Source organism: Microtus pennsylvanicus, chromosome 3 (genome assembly GCF_037038515.1).
Source record: "Microtus pennsylvanicus isolate mMicPen1 chromosome 3, mMicPen1.hap1, whole genome shotgun sequence".
Lineage (NCBI taxonomy): Eukaryota > Metazoa > Chordata > Mammalia > Rodentia > Cricetidae > Microtus > Microtus pennsylvanicus.
Genome location: NC_134581.1, coordinates 98,179,240 through 98,197,682, shown reverse-complemented (window position 1 = coordinate 98,197,682; position 18,443 = coordinate 98,179,240). Strand labels below are relative to the sequence as shown.

Genomic DNA, 18,443 nt, shown 5'->3' with positions numbered 1-18,443 from the left:
CATATCAGCTCAAAGTTAACACAGCAAGCCTGAGCCCAGCCTATGCTAGAGAAAAACACAGCCGTGGGCATGCCAAATGGCCTGAAGACCTGAGTGTGATCCCAAGTCCCCACCAATGATAGGAGAGAACCGACTCATGCGCGTTGTCCTCCAACCTCTAAATACAGCAAAACATGGCACACACCCCAATAAATAAGTGTAATTTAAAAATTTAAAAACACAAAATCAGGATAGTGCTTGTTTAGCGTATGGGAAGCCTTGGGTTCCCACGCCAGATGTTGGTGCAACAGGCCTGAAATTATGGCACCCTAGGAGATGAAGGCAGGAGGATACAAAGCTCAAAGCCAGCCTTAACTACAAAGAGAACTGGAGACCAACTTTGGCTGCTTTAGACCCTGTCACAAACACGAAAATGGATCTGGTTATCCAGATAGTCTTCCTTTCTGGATCTCGGTGCCCAGATGGGGAGAAGCATGGTATTGAGTGTCCATCGAAGAGACAGAGTTCTTCTCGTCCCTCAGTCTACCCCACCTACCTCTTTCTCCATTCTTTTCCAATGTCGGCCATCATGTCCTGCCTGCCTCTTTGAGTTATGCAAATGAATGATCTATAGCCCCGCCCCACAGTGTTATGCAAATGAAGGGACCAATGTCTCCGCCCTCCTGAAAATACGGCGCTGTGACCGCCCCCATGGGTTATGCAAATGAACATCCCGTTCCCCGCCCCATTGGATTATGCAAATAAAGCTCTCTGTGGCCCCGCCCCTGCCTCGGCCACGGAGTCTGCGCGGAGATGCAAGCCCGGCGGTCCAGACTTATCTCTGCCTGTGTCCGCCTGCCTGATCAGCGGTCTGTCTGACTGTCCTGCGGCGCCGGTACCGTCTAGACTGAGCGGGGGCTCAGGCGGCGGCGGCCTAGACAGGGTGAGGGAGGAGCGTGGGCGCCTCTTCTTCCCAGCCCGGGGGCTGCCCAGGCCGGACACGGAGGTCCAGACCGGGGACGTGGGTCTCTCAGATACGTTCCCTGCGGGTCCATTTTGGGGGAAGGGTAGCTAGAGAGTGGGGAGGTGGTGATCTCGGGCTTTGGATGGGGTTGGGGGAGGGGAACCTGGAAAGGGGAACCTCAGAGACCTCAGGAGTCAGGTCACAATGCTGCGAGGGTGCCTGTGGGTGAATAATGGTGTGGCTGCCCCGTGTTGGTGTGTGGTTGGTTGTGTAACTGGTTGTGTGGTTCTCTGGCAGTGATGGATTCGGGTGTGTCCGCTGATGTGTGTGTGTGTGTGTGTGTGTGTGTGTGAGAGAGAGAGAGAGAGAGAGAGAGAGAGAGAGAGAGAGAGAGAGAGAGAGAGAGAGAGAGAGAACGAGCCACAGAACGCACTGGCTTCTTTAGGATGTCTGTATGACTGCTTGCACTGTGTGTGTGTCTAGGTGTCTAGTTGTGTGATCTGGCTGTCATTTTGTGGTTGCTGTTGTGTTCTTTCTGATGGTGTGCGTGCCTGTTTTGCAATCTGGCAGGTGTCTGATCTTTCATGCCCTTTGTATGTTTGTGGCACATACACCCTGGCCTGACCATGTGGCTGAGACTGTGGATGGCACACTGTCTCTCTATGACTGGAGGGGGTGTTTGTGTGCGTGACTGTCACTGAGTGCCTTGTAACTGGGGGTGTGACTCTGTGACCCATTCTGTGACTCTCATTGTGTGGAGTGACTCCGCTCTGACTCTGAAGTGTGTTGGCAACCTTGAGTCTATGGTGGTGACTGTGTCAAGGTAAGGGCTTGTAGGGGGCTGGGATGTCTCTCTGACTGTGTGCTTGAGGGGGTATGTTCTATCCGTGTGGGTGTCTATGACAGGCCATATGCAAAATTTCCTGTGTGTGTGTGTGTGTGTTTGTGTGTTTAGGAGTACTGGGGACTTGTGTGAATGAGCAAACCTGGTTTGCTCAGCATGAGACAGGCACCCCACACAGTGTGCTTGGATCTTGCTGGGGATTAGAGGAATGTCATCTTCTGAGGTGTCCCTGTCTCTAGAGTCTGGGATGGAAGCCCTGACTGGGCTGTATCTTGTGGGAGTACCCATGAGAGTCACTGTACGTCTGGAACCTGTGGTGACCCTGTCTCCAATATGTCACTCTGTGGAGTAGGCCTCAATGGAGCCCTGGACACACAGAGCCTACCCTCACCTTCCTGGGCCTCAGTTTCCACATCCGTGCAATGGAGATGAGTGTCCTTGCCCTGCTGGCCTCCAGGAGTGGCTGTGAGCTGGCGTTGGTCGAGGTGGAGGCCGGTGGGAAGCCCTAGGGTACCTTCACAGGTGAGAGCAGGTGTCACTGTGGGTAGAAGCTGGCTTGACTGTATCGGCTACCGAACCCTTGGGGACTGAAGTCAAGATGAAGGGGGTTGGCGAGAGGAGACTGGGGGAGGCAGCTGGACTGACAGGATGAGGGGGGAGGGAAAGGCAGCTGGGAGAGAGGGAGGGTCTGGCTATCAGCCTGCACCACAGCTCATGGGGGTGGGAGTGGGGTAGGGGACTCCATATGGAGGCTATGGTGGAAGGGCCTAGGAGAAAGGGCCTGGTGGGAGAGGGCAGGAAGCATTGGATCTCCTGGAAAAAGAAGATGAAATTCCCTAAAATATGATTAAGGTTGGTACCAAAGAGAAGGGCACCCTTCTTTAAAGCTGGAGGTGTCTCCTCTAAAGATTGACTAAGGGTCCCCCTAAAAGGCATGGGGTCTGATTAGAATTTTATAGAAAGGAGAGAGAAGAGACCACTGTAGAATCTTTTGGGCCAACTCCTGCAGGTTGCCCTCTGACCTCCACACAAAGGTTGGGGCCCCCATGTACACATGCAAAATAATACATGTAACTTTAAAAAAAGTCTTAGGTCTCTGGTAGACCAGAGCTTGCTGTTAGGAGGAACAGTGATGTCCAGTGGGCAGAGGCCGGCCCAGCAGGGTGGGAAACGGGTTAAAGAGCAGACTCCGAACTCCATGAAGCCTTATGTACTCCTGTGCCCCTAGAGTTCCCACTCCCTCCTCCTCCACAGGCCCAGCCTTCACCATGGCTGGAGGGAGACCTCACCTGAAGCGGAGTTTCTCCATCATCCCCTGCTTTGTCTTCGTGGAGGTGAGGACCTCAGAGCCACTCTGAGAGGATGCCTGATCCGTGTTTTATCCCTTTATCCCTGTCCAGCCTGTCTCCCTCCTCCTGGCCCAGCCCTTAACCACGCTCTTTTTCCCAAACTCCCTGACTCCAGCCCAGTTCTCTCTCTCTCTCTCTCTCTCTCTCTCTCTCTCTCTCTCTCTCTCTCTCCTCCCTCCCTCCCTCCCTCCCTCCCTTCCTCCCTCTTCCTCTCTCCCTCCCCCCCTCCTCTCATACCCCACTACCCCAGAGCTTTAGCTGCTGCCCCCTTTCTCTTGGGTTGTGGTGACAGGGTTGGGCTCAGAAGCGGTTCTGGATTCCAGCCCCATTCAGCCCTAATCCATTCACACTTTGGAACTTTGCCTGCCTGAGCCCCAGTTACTTCATCTAAAATGAGCATAATCAGCAGGGCATAGTGGCACATTATGTGACACACACCTCAGCTTCTAGGAGGCTGAAGGAGAAGCATTCAGGAAAGTCAGGGCCAGCCTAGTCTACATAAGACTGTCTCAAGAAATGATTAAGACAGACAGAGAAAAGAAATCACAAGGCACAGCCACTGTGATGCATACTTATAATCCTAACATCAGGAGGCAGAGGCAGGAGAATGCCTACATATTCAAGTCCATTCCATATACACAGTAACTTCCAGGCCAGCCAGGATTGTGGAGTGAGATCCTGTCTCGAAGCAAACAAACCAGAAGGTGGTGGCTGCACCTTTAATCCCAGCACTCAGGAGGCAGAGGCAGGAGTGAGTTTGAGTCCAGCCTGGTCTACAGAGTGAGTCCCAGGACATCCAGAGCTACATACATAGGAAAACCCTGTCTCAAAACAAAAATAACAAAAAAGTTTATGATTTCTATTCCAGCCTGAGATACATAAGGAGAGCATCTAAAAAATAGTACGTATATAGATAAATAAAAGATGGATGGAGGCTGAGGCTCAATTTGTAGAAACTTGCCTAGCTGGCACAAAGCCCTGGGCTCCATCCCTGGCACCAAATAGACAAGGTGTACTGACCTCCACCTACAACCCCAGTACCAGGCAGGAGTTATCCTCAATTCCATAGTGAGTTGTCAGTCATCCTGGGTTGCTTGAGGCCTTGCCTTGGAAAAAAAAAAAGCAAGGCAAAACAGAACAAAACCAAAATGCATCAGAAAAAGAGAAAACAGAATGATAGCTCCAGTTGTTGGGAAGTAAGAATGTCTCCCTTCTGTCCTCTCCTCGAGTCTCCATTTCCCTCCCTCCCTCCCTCCCTCCCTCCCTCCCTCCCTCCCTCCCTCCCTCCCTTCCTCCCTCCCTTCCTCTCTCTCTCTCTCTTTCCATGGCCTCCTGGCCTCTGACCTCCTCCTGTTTCTCTTTGCCTCTCTCTGGCCCTGACCGGCTGCAGTCTGTGTTGCTGGGCATTGTGGTCCTGCTTGCGTACCGCCTGGAATTCACGGACACCTTCCCTGTGCACACCCAGGGCTTCTTCTGCTATGACAGCGCTTATGCCAAGCCGTACCCCGGGCCTGAGGCTGCCAGCCGAGCGCCTCCTGCCCTCATCTACGCTCTGGTCACTGCTGGGCCCACTTTCACGGTGAGATAGTGTGGGCCACCCAGGTTGGATGCCAGGGAAACTCCCAGAAGGCAGGAAGGCCAGGTTGGGGCAGGGGGAACCCTGGCCTTTGAGGCCAGGAAGACCCCGTTTTGGTCTTGTCCACAGATCCTGCTGGGGGAGTTGGCACGTGCCTTCTTTCCTGCTCCCCCCTCCACCAGTCCTGTCAGTGGGGAGAGCACCATCGTGTCCGGGGCCTGCTGCCGCTTCAGTCCCCCACTTCGGAGGCTGGTCCGTTTCCTGGGTGAGAGATGCAGCCTGGGGTTAGTCCAATGGTCTTGGGGAGGGTGGTGAGTCCAGGGTCAAAGGAACAATTCCATCTTATGGCTCAGTGGGTATAGGCACTTGCTACCAAGCTTGACATGAGTGTGATTATCCATATGGTCAAAGGAGAGAATTGATTCCTGAGTTGTCCTCTTAGTACACTCAAGATGTGGCAAGCACATGCATACATATGTATGGACACACATATATAATACAGGCATACACACACATAGAAACATGTATGTATCCACACACAGATACAGGCATACATACAAAGACATACATTACCTATAGACACCGGCATGCATACATACATACATAGACACATTCATGCAAGCGCATAAATATGGGTACATTCATGCACACACAGAGACACAGACATGCACACACACGAATAAAAGAAAATTATATAAATATGAGACAGGGTTTCTCTGTGTAGCCCTGGCTGTTCTGGAACTCACTTTCTAGACCAGGCTGGCCTTGAACTCACAGAGATCCACCTGCCTCTACTTTCCAAGTGCTGGCATTAAAGGTGTTTGCCACCACTGCCTAGCTTTTTTTAAAATATAATTCATTATTTTTATTTTATGTACATTGCTGTTTTGCCTGCATGTATGTCTGTATGATAGTGTCTGGAATTACAGACAGTTGTGAGCTGCCATGTGGGGGCCGGGAATTGAACCCGGTCCTCTGGAAGAGTAACCAATGCTCTTAACTGCTGAGCCATCTCTCCAGCCCAAGAAAGTCTTTTTTAAGAGCTGGGGTGGCACACATTGCTTGTCCCAGAGACAGTAAGATGGGAGGTGGAGACTGGTGGGTCCCTGGAAGCTTTGGGCCACCCGGTGTGCCTTTTGGCAAAGTTTTAAGCCTGTGAGAAACTCTGTCTCCAAAAGTGAAGGTGTCAGAAGACTGACACCTGAGGTTGTCACATGAAGGATGCAAGCCCGTGTGCTGGTCACATCTAAAATCCTAGGACTCAGGAGGCTGTGTTAGGAAGATCGCAAGTCTGAAAGCTAGCCTGGGCTACAGAGTCAATATCTTAAAAAAAAAAAAAAGCTGTGTGGGTTGGCACATTCCTATAATCTGAACTCTTAAAAGTTCTGGTCAGGGAGGGGCTAGGGAGATGTCTTAGTGGTTGAGAATGCTTGCTGCTCTTGCAGGGGACCATGGTTCTGGTCCCTGCACCCACAGCAGGCAATCCATAGCTGCCTGTGATTCTAGCTCCAATGGGTCTGACACCCTCTGGCTCCATTGGTCCTGTATCCATGAAGGCATGCATACATACACATAAATAAAAATAATAAGCAAGTCTTTTTTTTTTAAGTTCCAAGCCAGCCTAGTCTATATAGCAAACTTAAGGCCAGTCAGGGTTACATAGCTAGACTGTGCCTGAGGTTGGGGAGGCATGCTGGGTCAGAGGGGTCATGGGTAAAGGTACTATGTCTAACGACTTGCGTTCAATCCCTAGGACGCATGTGCTAGAAGGACAGACAGATAAGTCTGTCACAGGTTGTCCTCTGACCTCCACGCACATAAGCACACAGAAACAAAGAAATGGAACTTTAAAATTTTTTTTAATTTACGTGTTTGTGAGGGTGTCAGACCCCTGGAACTGGAGTTGCAGGCAGTTGTGAACAGTGGGTGCTGGGAATTGAATCTGGGTCCTCTGGAAGAGCAGCCCCTGCTCTTAACTGCTGAGCCATCTCTCCAACCCAAAATAAATGTAATTCTTAACAAATATAAGAGGAAGAGAAGAGCACAGAGAGGAGGAATCCCAGAAATTTCCATAGGATCTTCCTTGGAGTTCCCAAACTCCTGATTCAGTGGTGTTGAGCGGTACCTGGGTAGCGGGGATGGAGTCAAGGGGCTTGTCCCGCCACAGTTGTTTTCTTAGAGACAGACAGTGGATATATATCTATATCTATATCTACTATAGGGAGGGGCCCAAAGATAAGGGGACTGCAGCCCAGTTATCATCAGATCCCAGATTGACTTTAGTGGCCATCCTAAGAATAGCAAGACAATGGAGACCAGCAATTGCTAGTGGGCAAAGGTGCTGCTGCCAAGCCTGCTACCTGAATTCCAGAATCTATATGGCAGAAGAAAAGAACTAAATGCCTCAGGCTATTCTCCGACTTCCACACAAAGCATAGCAGTGTCTACACAATAAATAAAACCCAAATAAGTAAATGTAAAAAACTGGATTTTTTTTACATGTAAATGTAAAAAGACTTTCTCTGTGTAGTTCTGACTATCCTGGAACTCACTTTGTAAACCAGTTCTGCCTCAAACTCAAAAGATCCTCTTGCCTCTGCCTCCTGAGCGCTGGGACTAAAGGCGTGTGCCATCAGCATAAAAATTAATTTTAGACATAAACAAGGGGACTTAATGGAACTGTATGGCGCGCCCAGTTGAAGGGATATGACCTCTTTTCTCCCCATCGCCAGGAGTGTACTCTTTTGGCCTCTTCACCACGACCATCTTTGCAAATGCGGGACAGGTGGTGACCGGTAACCCCACGCCTCACTTCCTGTCTGTGTGTCGCCCCAACTACACGGCCTTGGGCTGCCCACCACCGTCTCCTGACCGGCCAGGGCCTGACCGCTTCGTCACGGACCAGAGCGCCTGTGCAGGCAGCCCCAGCCTGGTGGCCGCTGCACGCCGCGCCTTCCCCTGCAAGGACGCGGCCCTGTGCGCCTACGCGGTCACCTACACTGCGGTGAGCCCCTGGCGGGAGAAACCAAGGGTCTAGAGTTGGTGGGTGAGGGTGCTTGACAGAGGGGGAAGAGCTTTGGGAATGAGGCCACGCCCACTGATTTGGATCCTTCATGAGGCCACACACCCTCGTGGTGCATCCCAGCCTTAGAACCCTGACTGCTCCCCAGTTGTCCTGGACATTGCCTTTTGGGACTCAGCCCCTTGGAGTTGCTAAGAGACGCAGGCCCTGGATAATGGCTAGGAAACTAAGTTTGTGGGCTTTGGCTCCGCCTTCTGGAGCCCTCGTCCCTCCCCTTTGTTACTTTGGTCACGCCCCTAACTCTCTAATTCTGTCCGTTGCCTTTCTCTAGTCCTTTGTTCTATTGCTTTGATTTCTTTCCTTTTTCTGGCCTCTGAAATGGCTGATATATCCCATCCTGACCACTTCTGTGTTACACGAGGCTCCGAGGCTACCTCTGGAGCTCCCGGATCTGCCCCTTAGATCCTGATTCTGCTCCTTGGTTCTGTGCGCATAGAACATAGACTCTTACCTGTAATTTTTGGTGCTCTGACCGCACTACCTGCATGCAGGACCCCTGGGATCCCTGGAATCCCTCCCCTGCCATCCCAGTTCCTCAAGCCATTCCTCCAGCCTCCATTGCTCTGACCCGAAAAGCGTGGGTTCATCTTCTAATCAGTTTGGGTCTCACAGATGTACGTGACCCTAGTGTTCCGCGTGAAGGGCTCCCGCCTGGTGAAACCTTCCCTCTGCCTGGCCCTGCTGTGCCCCGCCTTCCTCGTGGGCGTGGTCCGCGTGGCAGAGTATCGCAACCACTGGTCGGACGTGCTGGCAGGCTTTCTGACTGGGGCGGCCATCGCCACCTTTCTGGTGAGTTTCGCTCCCACCAGTCTCTGTGCTCATCAGGCCCCGCACCCAACAGCCCGAATTGCTCAGTGATGCTGAAGGGTATACAGAGTCTGCGTGCCTGGGGAGGGCAGCTGTCCTTTACTTTCACCCTGACTGCTTGCTTGTTCTCATCTGTGGAATGGGCCGACCGGGTCATGCCATGGTGAGCAAAATTTAAAGCAATGCCACCACACTCTGCAACTGAAATAAATACTATTTTACAGGGGAACATGGCACCATTGGTAAAGCGCTTGCTTTGCCAAGCATGAGGGTTTGAGTTCAGGTCTCCGGCACCTATGTAAAAGCCAGAAGTGGTGTGCTTGACATCTCAGCACCAGGGAGACAGACTCCCGGGGTTCACTGATCAGCCAGTCTAGCCTAATCTGGGGGCTACAGGCCATGGGAGGCTCAGTCTCAAAAAGCAAGGTGGACCGGAGTGACATCAGAGATTGACCCTGCCTTTCACACACACCAATCTGTGACCTCCACAGCAGAACACACCCTCATGTGCAAACAAGTAAACACGCACCCACCCACCCTCAAACATGCACCTGAGTATACACAAACATGCACACCACCCATGCATTTAAAAATGCACATATATTTTAAAGATTTGTGTAGTTTTTAACTTTGTGTGTTTTGCTTGCATTAAATGTGTGTGTGTGTGTGTGTCTGTGTGTGTGTGCGCGCTCTTAAACACTGAGCCACTTTCCCAGACCCTTAAATATATTTTTAAAGAATATTTTGGCTGAGCAGTGGTGGTGCACACCTTTAATCCCAGCACTTGGAAGGCAGAGGCAGGTGGATCTCAGTGAGTTTGAGGTCAGCCTGGTTGACAAAGTTGAGTTCCAGGACAGCCAGGGCTGTTACACAGAGAAACCCTGTCTCAAAAAAACCAACCAACCAAACAACAACAAAAAAGAGAGACTATTTTGACCAGACATGGTGGCAGATTCCTCTAGTCCCAGCACTTGGGTAGCAAAAACAGGCAGATTTCTTGAGTTTGAGGGCAGCTTGGTTTACATAGTAAGTTCCAGGCCCAGCCAGGGCTATATAGTGAATTAATCAAATACCTATTTTTCTTTTTTAATTTTTTTTTTTTTGGCACGGGGTCTCACTGTGCAACCCTGACTTGGAATGCACAGTGTAGACCAACTGGCCTTGAACTCATAGAGATGTGACTACTTCTGCCTTTCTAAGGTTTTGTGCCACCACTCCTGGCAAGCCTTTTTTTTTTTTTTTGAGACAGGCTTTCACGTAGCTCAGGCTATCCTTGAACTGGCTGTCTAGCCAAACATAACCTTGTACTTGTGATCCTCCTGCCTTGTCTTCCTAGTGCTGGGATTCCAGACATGCCCCACCAATGCCTTGATTTTGTGGGGATGAAACGCAGGGCTTCCTGCATGCTAGGCGAGCATTCTATGGAGTGAGCCATAACTCAGCTCTTCCTGGAACATTTGGAGAAAGGCTAGGGAGGAGGCTCATCAGGTGAAGACAACTGCATAATTGCCTAAGAGTAAATTCCATCTCAGGTCTAAGGAACTAACTTCCAAAAGTTTTCCCTGACCTTCACAAATGCTGTGGGTGATCCCCACAAAGTGAGTAGTTAAAATAAAAAGTAATACTACTTTCTGAAACATTGAAATATCTATATTCAGGGCTGCAGAGATGGCTCAGCATGTAGGAGCACTGACCCTCCCAGCACCCACATGGTGGCTCACAACCACCTGTAGCCCCAGTTCCAAGGGGTCCAATGCCCTCTTCTGACTTCCATGGACACCAAGTATGCAAGTGCACAGACACACATAAAAAACACTCATAGACAGAAAATAAAATAAATCTCAAAACTTTGAGAACCAATATTCATGCCAAATAACTGCAATATACCAAATATCAAGCCTATAAATGCGGCCAGGGCAGGCATGGTGGTGCATGCCCGGTGCCAGCACTTTGGAGGAGATGCAGGTGAATCTCTGTCGAGTTCAAGGTCAGCCAGGTTTACACAGAGGATTCAAGGACAGCCATAGTGAGACCCTTAAAATAAATAAATAAATAAATAGTAAAATTGTAAAGAAAGGCAGCTATATGCGCTTCGAAATCCTAACCTTAGTTTCTATGTGAAAAATTTTTATAATTCTTGTGTTGTTGGTCTTGGGCCTCAACACGCAACACGCTTCTATCTCTCTGGCCTAGGTCACCTGTGTTGTGCACAATTTCCAGAGCCGACCCCCCATTGGTCGAAGGCTCTCTCCCTGGGAGGACCTGAGCCAGGCCCCAACTATGGACAGCCCCCTCGAAAAGTTAAGTGTGGCCCAGGTAAGGGGGCCCGGGAGTTGCTCCGGGCTGGAGAGGGTGGTGGGTGGAGGAGACACAGGGAAGTAGGAAATCGGGCAATAAGGATCCTCGTCTTGGGGTAGAAGGAGAGGGAGTCATCCAGCTCAGGGGATGAAGTCCTAGGAGGAAAGCAGCCTTCAGGAGTGAAAGGCTACACTACCCTCTCCCTCCCAAATTGCATCGTTAATCCGGAGATCTCTGGTGCGGATTCCATGGGGGCGTCTGGCTGATGAGCCCTTTTTGATTGTGAGTTGAGGGGTCCTGGGGTCCTCTAGCCCCTTCCCTCTTCTTTTTTGTCTCAGGAACCCGAGACCTGCAGGCCGCATTCGACACCGGCACGGCTCACCCCATCCAGTAAGTGTTGAGGAAGCATGGGCGATGAACAGGGGGCTCTTCCAGGTGGGCAGAGGTCTCACCGGGCTTCTGTGCCACTCTTCCAGTTTGCTAACCTCTTCATCTCCAAATGTCACCTCTAGAGCCGCAGAACTGTGCCCGCCGTGGCCACCTGATTCCCAGCTGTGTGTCCTCCAGGGCCCCAGCCATGTGCTCCTCACCCCGTGTGCCCCGCCCTCGACTGAGGTCTGAGCCAACACCCCTGCCGCTGCCGATGCCCCTGCCCGCACCGACTCCCAGCCAGGGTCCCTCGCCTTCGTCCCCTGGACCCGGGGGCCCAGGCGGGGGAGGTGGACGCGGCAGGAAGCTGCTGCTGCCCACGCCCCTGCTACGGGACCTGTACACCCTCAGTGGGCTCCATCCTTCCCCCTTCCACCGCGACAACTTCAGCCCTTATCTGTTTGCCAGCCGCGACCACCTGCTGTGAGACCCACCACCTAAAATATGCCCAGTGCCCCTCACCCCGTTTCTTACCTGCCACGCGTGCGTGTGCCACGTGAGTGCTAAAGGACCCTGACCCCCAAACCAGCCTGGCTCGGCGTCAGAAGATGGCTGACGAAGGACACTTTGGTGTGGGGGTGGGGGTCTCTTGACTGCTCTTTGGCCTTCTGGGACATCCGGGTAAGCAAAAAAAAAAAAAAAAAAAAGACCGGGTGGGCTCATGTCCCTAGGACTGCCCTTTTAACGGCTGACGCTTGACCTAACCTGGGCTCCTAGTTCTCAGAATTCAACCTAAAAGTTTACTCCAACCAATGGGAACCTCTCACTTCTTAGCTTTCTCAAGCAAGAGGGCAACTCCCGCCAACGTTCAGTGTCTAAACAGCCAATAGGAGCCCTTGGCTTTCAGAATTGCCAAGAGTGGGTGGGAATGATTCCAATCAATGGGGGACCGCCCGTGTCAAAACCAAGTCAAAGCCAAGGAGGGCTATGCAGACTCTCCCAGCTGGAGGGTGAGGGGCAGGCTCCCCCATGACAGGATCCTGCGGCACCCCTACCCTTCTAGCTTCTCTCCAGGTGCACCCTCACACCCAACTCTACTTAAGTAGGGCTTGCCCCAGTTCACAGATTTTGGAGTTTCGGGTGCTGTCTCCCCTTGGCTGTGCCCAGGGCACCCCCAAACCTTCTATTATTTATTAGGGCTGTGGAAAAATACTTTATTTTCTTGGGACCCACACTTCTTCATAGGTACCCCCTATGCCTCAGCCTCATGCAGATGTTCCATCTTGTGGGGCATGGGTGAAACAGGAGGGGGTTCTCCTACCCTGAATAGCCAAAGGCAGTGGGCAGATGAGACACTGTCCCCCCTCCCTGCCTCCTTCCTCATCTTTAATAAAGACCTGTTTGTAACAGAAGTTTGGCTCAGTGCCCGCCTCCCCCGAGTGCTGGAAGATGGGGAGACTGTAACACTGGCTCTAGGCGGCTGTGAATAGGGTGTGGGTGAGTTGTCGCAGTGGATCTAAGGACAAATGTGGCGAGGCAGTGTGGTCGTGGGGCCAGGGACATGGATCAGAATCCTGGATCAGGGCTAGAGATGTGGTGTGGCTGAAAGAGGCCTTGCCTAGCTAACCATCCTCAGCCTCTCTACACTGGGTGTGGTGGCCTGTGCCTGTAGTCAAACATGGGGGAGGTGGAGGCAGGGGGATCTGGAATTCAAGATCATTTTTGGCTACAACACAATTTGGAGATCAGTTTGGGTTACCTGGGACCCTGTCACACACAGCCCCCAAAGTCTCAAATATGGAACCCTATAATTCCAAACTCTAGGTTCAAGGATTTAAGAAAAGGCTTGAGATTTCTGTGATTTCATGTAGCCTATGACCATCCTCCCTCAGCTTCCTGAGTGCTGGGATTGCAGGTGTATCTGGGTTTTAGATCTCTGGTATGTTAGATATTGATATTTGATCAGCAGAAAACTCAAGCCACGGATATGATGTAAGAATCAAGGAGCGAGGGCCAGTGAGTTAGCTCAGCAGGCGAACGCACTTTTCTCAGCTTCTGACAACCTGAGTTCCATCCCTAAATCCCAGGGTTGGAGGAGAAGACAAACCATGGAGCGCTTTACATGTGCTGCTTGGCACATCCTCTCTGTCTCCCTACCTCTGAAATAATAACAATTAAAACAATAACAATTTTAAAAGGGGGCTGGAGACAAGGCTGAGTGAAGTTCTGTCCCGGCACTCTCGTAGGCTGTCTCACAGGGGGCTGATTCTGTCTTCTGTCTCCGGTGCACCCACACTCACATGGCATAATGCATACATGCAAACACACACAAAATTAAAAATGTTTTTTAAGTTTAAAAAATTGGAGGGCTGGAGAGATGGATCACTGGGTAAAGGTGCCTGCAGTCAAACCTGAGTTTGTTGCTCTAGAACCACAGGGTGGAAAGCGAGAACCAATTCATGCAACTGTCCTTTGATCTTAGCACAGAGTCACCTCCCCGTCATTAAATAAAGATAATGAAACGTTTTCAGAGTGAGTGAGTGAGTGGCTAATCCTAGTGGCACATGCCTGTGACCTCAGTATTGGGAGGTGGAGGAGCAGAAAGATGAGGAATCCAAGGCCATCCTTAGATACACAGCTAGTTGGAAGCCAGCCTGGGCTACATCAGCAACAAAGGAGAAAGTGTGTATGAGAGAATTCTGAATGGAGACAGAGGCTATAAAGAGTTTTCTGGGAGTCCACTGAGAAGAAGACAGCATAGGTGAGATGTGAAGAAAAAGAGTCATGAACATCTGGAGATAGGGTAGATGTGTAGAGTAAGAGTCACATGAACATCTGGAGATAGGGTAGATGTGTAGCAGTAAGAGAGTCACGTGAACATCTGGAGATGTGGTAGATGTGTAACAGTAAGAGAGTCACATGAACATCTGGAGATAGGGTAGGTGTGTAGCAGTAAGAGAGTCATGTGAACATCTGGAGAGACTGGGGGAGTGTGTGACAATAAGAACCCTAGGTAAACAAGACAGAAAGTGCAAAGGTTCTGAGGCGAGACCCATGCCTGACATCTCCAGGGGGAAAAGACAAGGACGACTATGTGGCTGGAACTCAGTGAATGAAGAGCAGACGGAGGAGGAGGTGTTCCAAGAGGTAGAGGGGCTGGTCACTGGCCACGGGAAAAACAGCCGTGAGAAGAATCACTTGACTGTAGAGCCTCAATCTTTACTGACCAGGGCTGTTTGCAAAACTCACAAACAACCTTGAAGCTTACTGACCCGACAGGGAGGGAGCACAGTCTCAGGACCGCGGACAGCGCCCGGCTGCCCTTGTCCTTGGTGCTGACTCCGAGGGCGGGTAACGGAGGGCCTTAAAGGCGGGGAGAGGGCTAGTCTGCTGAGAAGGGTTACATCATACTCTTGTTCAGGCATACATCACAAATGGATAACCTCAGAAGCTACAAATTAAGTCCTTCTAAAGCTCTTTGGGGCTTCGGGTTAAGCTTATTGGTAGATATTTGCCCAGTGTGAGAGACTGTGTTCCATCCCCAGCATGTAATATTGGGGCCAGGCATGATATGCTTGTAACCCAAGAGCCTAGGAGATGGAAGCAGTGGGATTCAAAACTCAAGGTTGCTCTCAGATACATAGTGAGTTGGAGGCCATCCTGGACTGCCTGAGACAAGAAGGCAAAACTGGGCAGGTGAGATGATTCAGCAACTATGAGTGCCTGTTTGTTGCAAAGCCTGTTGACCTGATTGTGATCGCCAGAATCCAGACAAAGGTGGAATGAGAGAAGCAGATAGACAAGGTTGTTCTCTGACCTCCACATGCTTGCCATGGAATGCTCCCTAATCACACACACACACACACACACACACACACACACACACACACACACACAGAGGCATGCATGCACACATGCTAATAACATCATGATGATGATGGTGGTGATGATGAAAAGTTTAAGAAGCATTGGAGAGGCTGCTTTTCCAGAAGACCTGGGTTTGATCCTGAGCGCCTACATAGTGGTTCACAAGCATCTGCAAATCCCTGTCAGGGGATGTGATATCCTCTTCAGGTCTCTGGAGGCACCACGTACACACACTGTGCACATACATATAGGCAACATTTGCAAAACTTACACACACACACACACACAATTTCTCTCTCTCTCTCTCTCTCTCTCTCTATATATATATATATATATATATATATATATATATATATTCCAGATATATATAGGGTTTCTTGCTGTGACCTTAGCTGTCTCAGAACAGCTAAGTGGCCTTACACAGAGCACACAGAGATCCACCTGCCTCTGCCTCCCTAGTGCTGGGATTAAATGTATGTGCCACCACCATTGAGCTTACACTTAGATTTTTTTTTTGGTTTTTTGACAGAGTTTCTCTGTAGCTTTGGAGCCTGTCCTGGAACTAGCTCTTGTAGACCAGGCTGGCCTCTAACTCACAGAGATCCACCTGTCTCTGCCTCCCAATTCTGGGATTAAAGGCGTGCGCCACCACCACCCGGCTACACTTAGATTTTTAAAAGAAATGAATCTTTAAAATAACGAAGGGGATGGATTAGTTTTGGTTACTTGCTCAAGTGAAGCCTCTACAAGCAGGCGATGTTCAGCCAGAGATATATCATAATAATGATGTATATTGTTAATGAAACAAGCAGGGGTGGGCAAGATGACTCAGTGGACAAAATGTTTGCCAGTAAGCATGGCAACCTGGGTTCAGATCTCAGGGCTCACACAGTGGAAGGAGAGAACTGGCTCTTACTCTCACAGGTCACCTTCTCCTTCCACTTGTGTGCCATGACAGTGCCACACTTAGACCCAAATGAAGGAATAAAAAGCAATGCTGAATAACTGGATATCAACATGTTGAAGAATGGAAATAGATCCATATCTATCACCATGCACAAAATCCAAGTCCAAATGGATCAAAGACCTCAACATAAAGCCAGCCACACTGAACCTCATAAAAGAGAAAGTGGGAAGTACACTTGAATGCATTGGCACAGGAGACCACTTCCTAAATATAACCCCAGTAGCATCGACATTGAGTGAAACAATTAATAAATGGGACCTCCTGAAACTGAGAAGTTTCTGTAAAGCAAAGGACATGGTCAACAAGACAAAACGGCAGCCTACAGAATGGGAAAAGATCTTCACCAACCCCACATCAGACAGAGGGCTGATCTCCAAAGTATACAAAGAACTCAAGAAATTGGTCAAATAATCAAAAAAAAAATGGGGTACAGACTTAGAGAACTCTCAACAGAGGAATCTAAAATGGCTGAAAGGCACTTAAGGAAATGTTCAACATCCTTAGTCATCAGAGAAATGCAAATCAAAACAACTCTGAGATCCCATCTTATACCTGTAAGAATGGCCAAAATCAAAAACACTGATGACAACTTATGCCGGAGAGGCTGTGGGGTAAAGGGAACACTTCTGCATTGCTGGTGGGAATGCAAGCTGGTACAACCCCTCTGGATGTCAGTGTGGCAATTTCTCAGAAAAGTAGGAAAAAACCTTCCTCAAGACCCAGTAATACCACTTTTGGGTATGTACCCAACATGTGCTCAGCTATGTTCATAGAAGCTTTGTTTGTCATAGCTAGAACCTGGAAACAACCTAAATGCCCCTTGATCGAAGAATGGATAAGGAAAATGTGGTACATTTACACAATGGAGTACTATACAGCAGAAAAAAAAATGAGATCTTGAAATCTGTGGGCAAATGGATGGATATGGAAAACATCATATTAAGTGAGGTAACCAGACCCAGAAAGACAACTATCATATGTACTTACTCATAAGTGGCTTTTAAACATGAAGCAAAGAAAACCAGCCTACAATTCACAATCTCAGAGAACCTAAATAACAATAAGGCTCCTAAGAGAGACATACATGGATCTAATCTACATGGGAAGTAATAAAAGACGAGATCTCCTGTGTAAATTGGGAGCATCAGGACCATGAGAGAGGGCAGAAGGGGAGGGGAGAAAAAGGGAGGGGAGTGTATAAAAATATATGGCTCAATAAAAACAATAAAAAATAAAATAATAATGCTGGAGATGGCTCAAGGATCGAAAGTACTCACTGTTTTTGCAGAGGATTAAGGTTTGATCTCAGCACCCACAGAGTAGCTCATAACTGCTTATAACCCCAGTTCCCAGGAATCAAATTCTTCTGACTTCTGCAGGCACCAGGCACACTTGTATGCATAGACACACGTGCAGGGAAAACAGCCATATATATAAAATATAAATCAGTAAATCTCTTTTAAAAAGAAGAAGAGTTGAAGGGTCTAGAGAGGTGCCCCCTCAGAAATGAAGAACACTTTTGCCCTTCCAGAGAACCCAGGTTTGATTTCCAGCACTCACTTGGTGGCTCATAACCATCTGTAACTCTGGTTCCAGGGGATCTGATGCCCTTTTCTGGCCTCCATGGACACTGCACATGTGTGCTGCATAAACATACGTGCAGATGCCTATACACACACATCACACACACATACACACATACATCACACACATCACACACACACATATATATATACACACACACACACACATATGAACAACAAACGGCAACCAGGCCTAATGCTGTAGCCTGTAATTCCAGCTACTGTGATATTGAGACACAAGTTTCATGAGTTCAAGGTTTGCCTGGGCTACACAATCAATTCAAGACCAGCTTAGGCAACATAAGTTGAGTATCTCAATTAAAAAAAACCCCACAACCTGTAATAGCACATATCTTTAATTTAAGCACTCTGGAGGCAAAGGCAGAATCAGGGAAATCTCTGTGAGTTCAAGGTTAGCCTGGTCTACATAGTGAGTTCCAGGCCAGCCAAGGCCATTTACACAAAGAAACTCTGACTAAATAAATAAATAAATAAATAAGACTTAATAAATTAATAAATAGTAAGGGAGGAGACCAGTGAAGTGGCTTAGTAGTTGATCCTGATCTTGCAGAGGACGTGGCTGCATTCTCAGAACTCACAGGGTAGCCCAGTTCCAGGAGTCCTGATGCTCTCTTTCGACTCTGAGGGCACCGTGCTCATGTGGTACATATAATACATGCAGGCAAACACATAGCCATAAAATAGAAATATAAAAAAATTCATGTGAGGGGACAAAAAGAGGACCAGGGCTATATGTA

At 49.3% G+C, this 18,443-nt stretch overlaps 1 protein-coding gene across 5 annotated transcripts; it reads left to right on the top strand.

The window, feature by feature from the left end:
- The first annotated feature begins 650 nt into the window (after positions 1-650).
- Plppr2 (phospholipid phosphatase related 2) lies at positions 651-12,680 on the top strand. 5 transcript variants are annotated; one of them, XM_075966559.1, is made up of 10 exons: positions 651-922; positions 2,140-2,309; positions 3,042-3,121; positions 4,527-4,715; positions 4,842-4,977; positions 7,445-7,716; positions 8,407-8,583; positions 10,795-10,917; positions 11,238-11,289; positions 11,412-12,680. In XM_075966559.1, exons 3-10 carry the CDS (start codon positions 3,056-3,058, stop codon positions 11,753-11,755), a joined length of 1,359 nt encoding a protein of 452 aa, XP_075822674.1. In that variant the 5' UTR covers positions 651-922; positions 2,140-2,309; positions 3,042-3,055; the 3' UTR covers positions 11,756-12,680. The 5 variants fall into 5 exon arrangements, with proteins under 5 accessions (XP_075822674.1, XP_075822677.1, XP_075822676.1 ...); XM_075966562.1 differs by having other exon boundaries at positions 780-922; positions 10,795-10,901; XM_075966561.1 differs by having other exon boundaries at positions 785-922; positions 4,842-4,996.
- The last annotated feature ends 5,763 nt before the right edge of the window (positions 12,681-18,443 follow it).

What these genes read in the sequence shown, in the direction of transcription:
- Plppr2 (XM_075966559.1), top strand. Translation starts at nt 3,056, where the DNA reads ATGGCTGGAGGGAGACCTCACCTGAAGCGGAGTTTCTCCATCATCCCC. An exon ending in CCTGCTTTGTCTTCGTGGAG is followed by an intron (nt 3,122 to 4,526) that starts GTGAGGACCTCA and finishes GACCGGCTGCAG; the next exon opens with TCTGTGTTGCTGGGCATTGT. An exon ending in ACGCGGTCACCTACACTGCG is followed by an intron (nt 7,717 to 8,406) that starts GTGAGCCCCTGG and finishes TGGGTCTCACAG; the next exon opens with ATGTACGTGACCCTAGTGTT.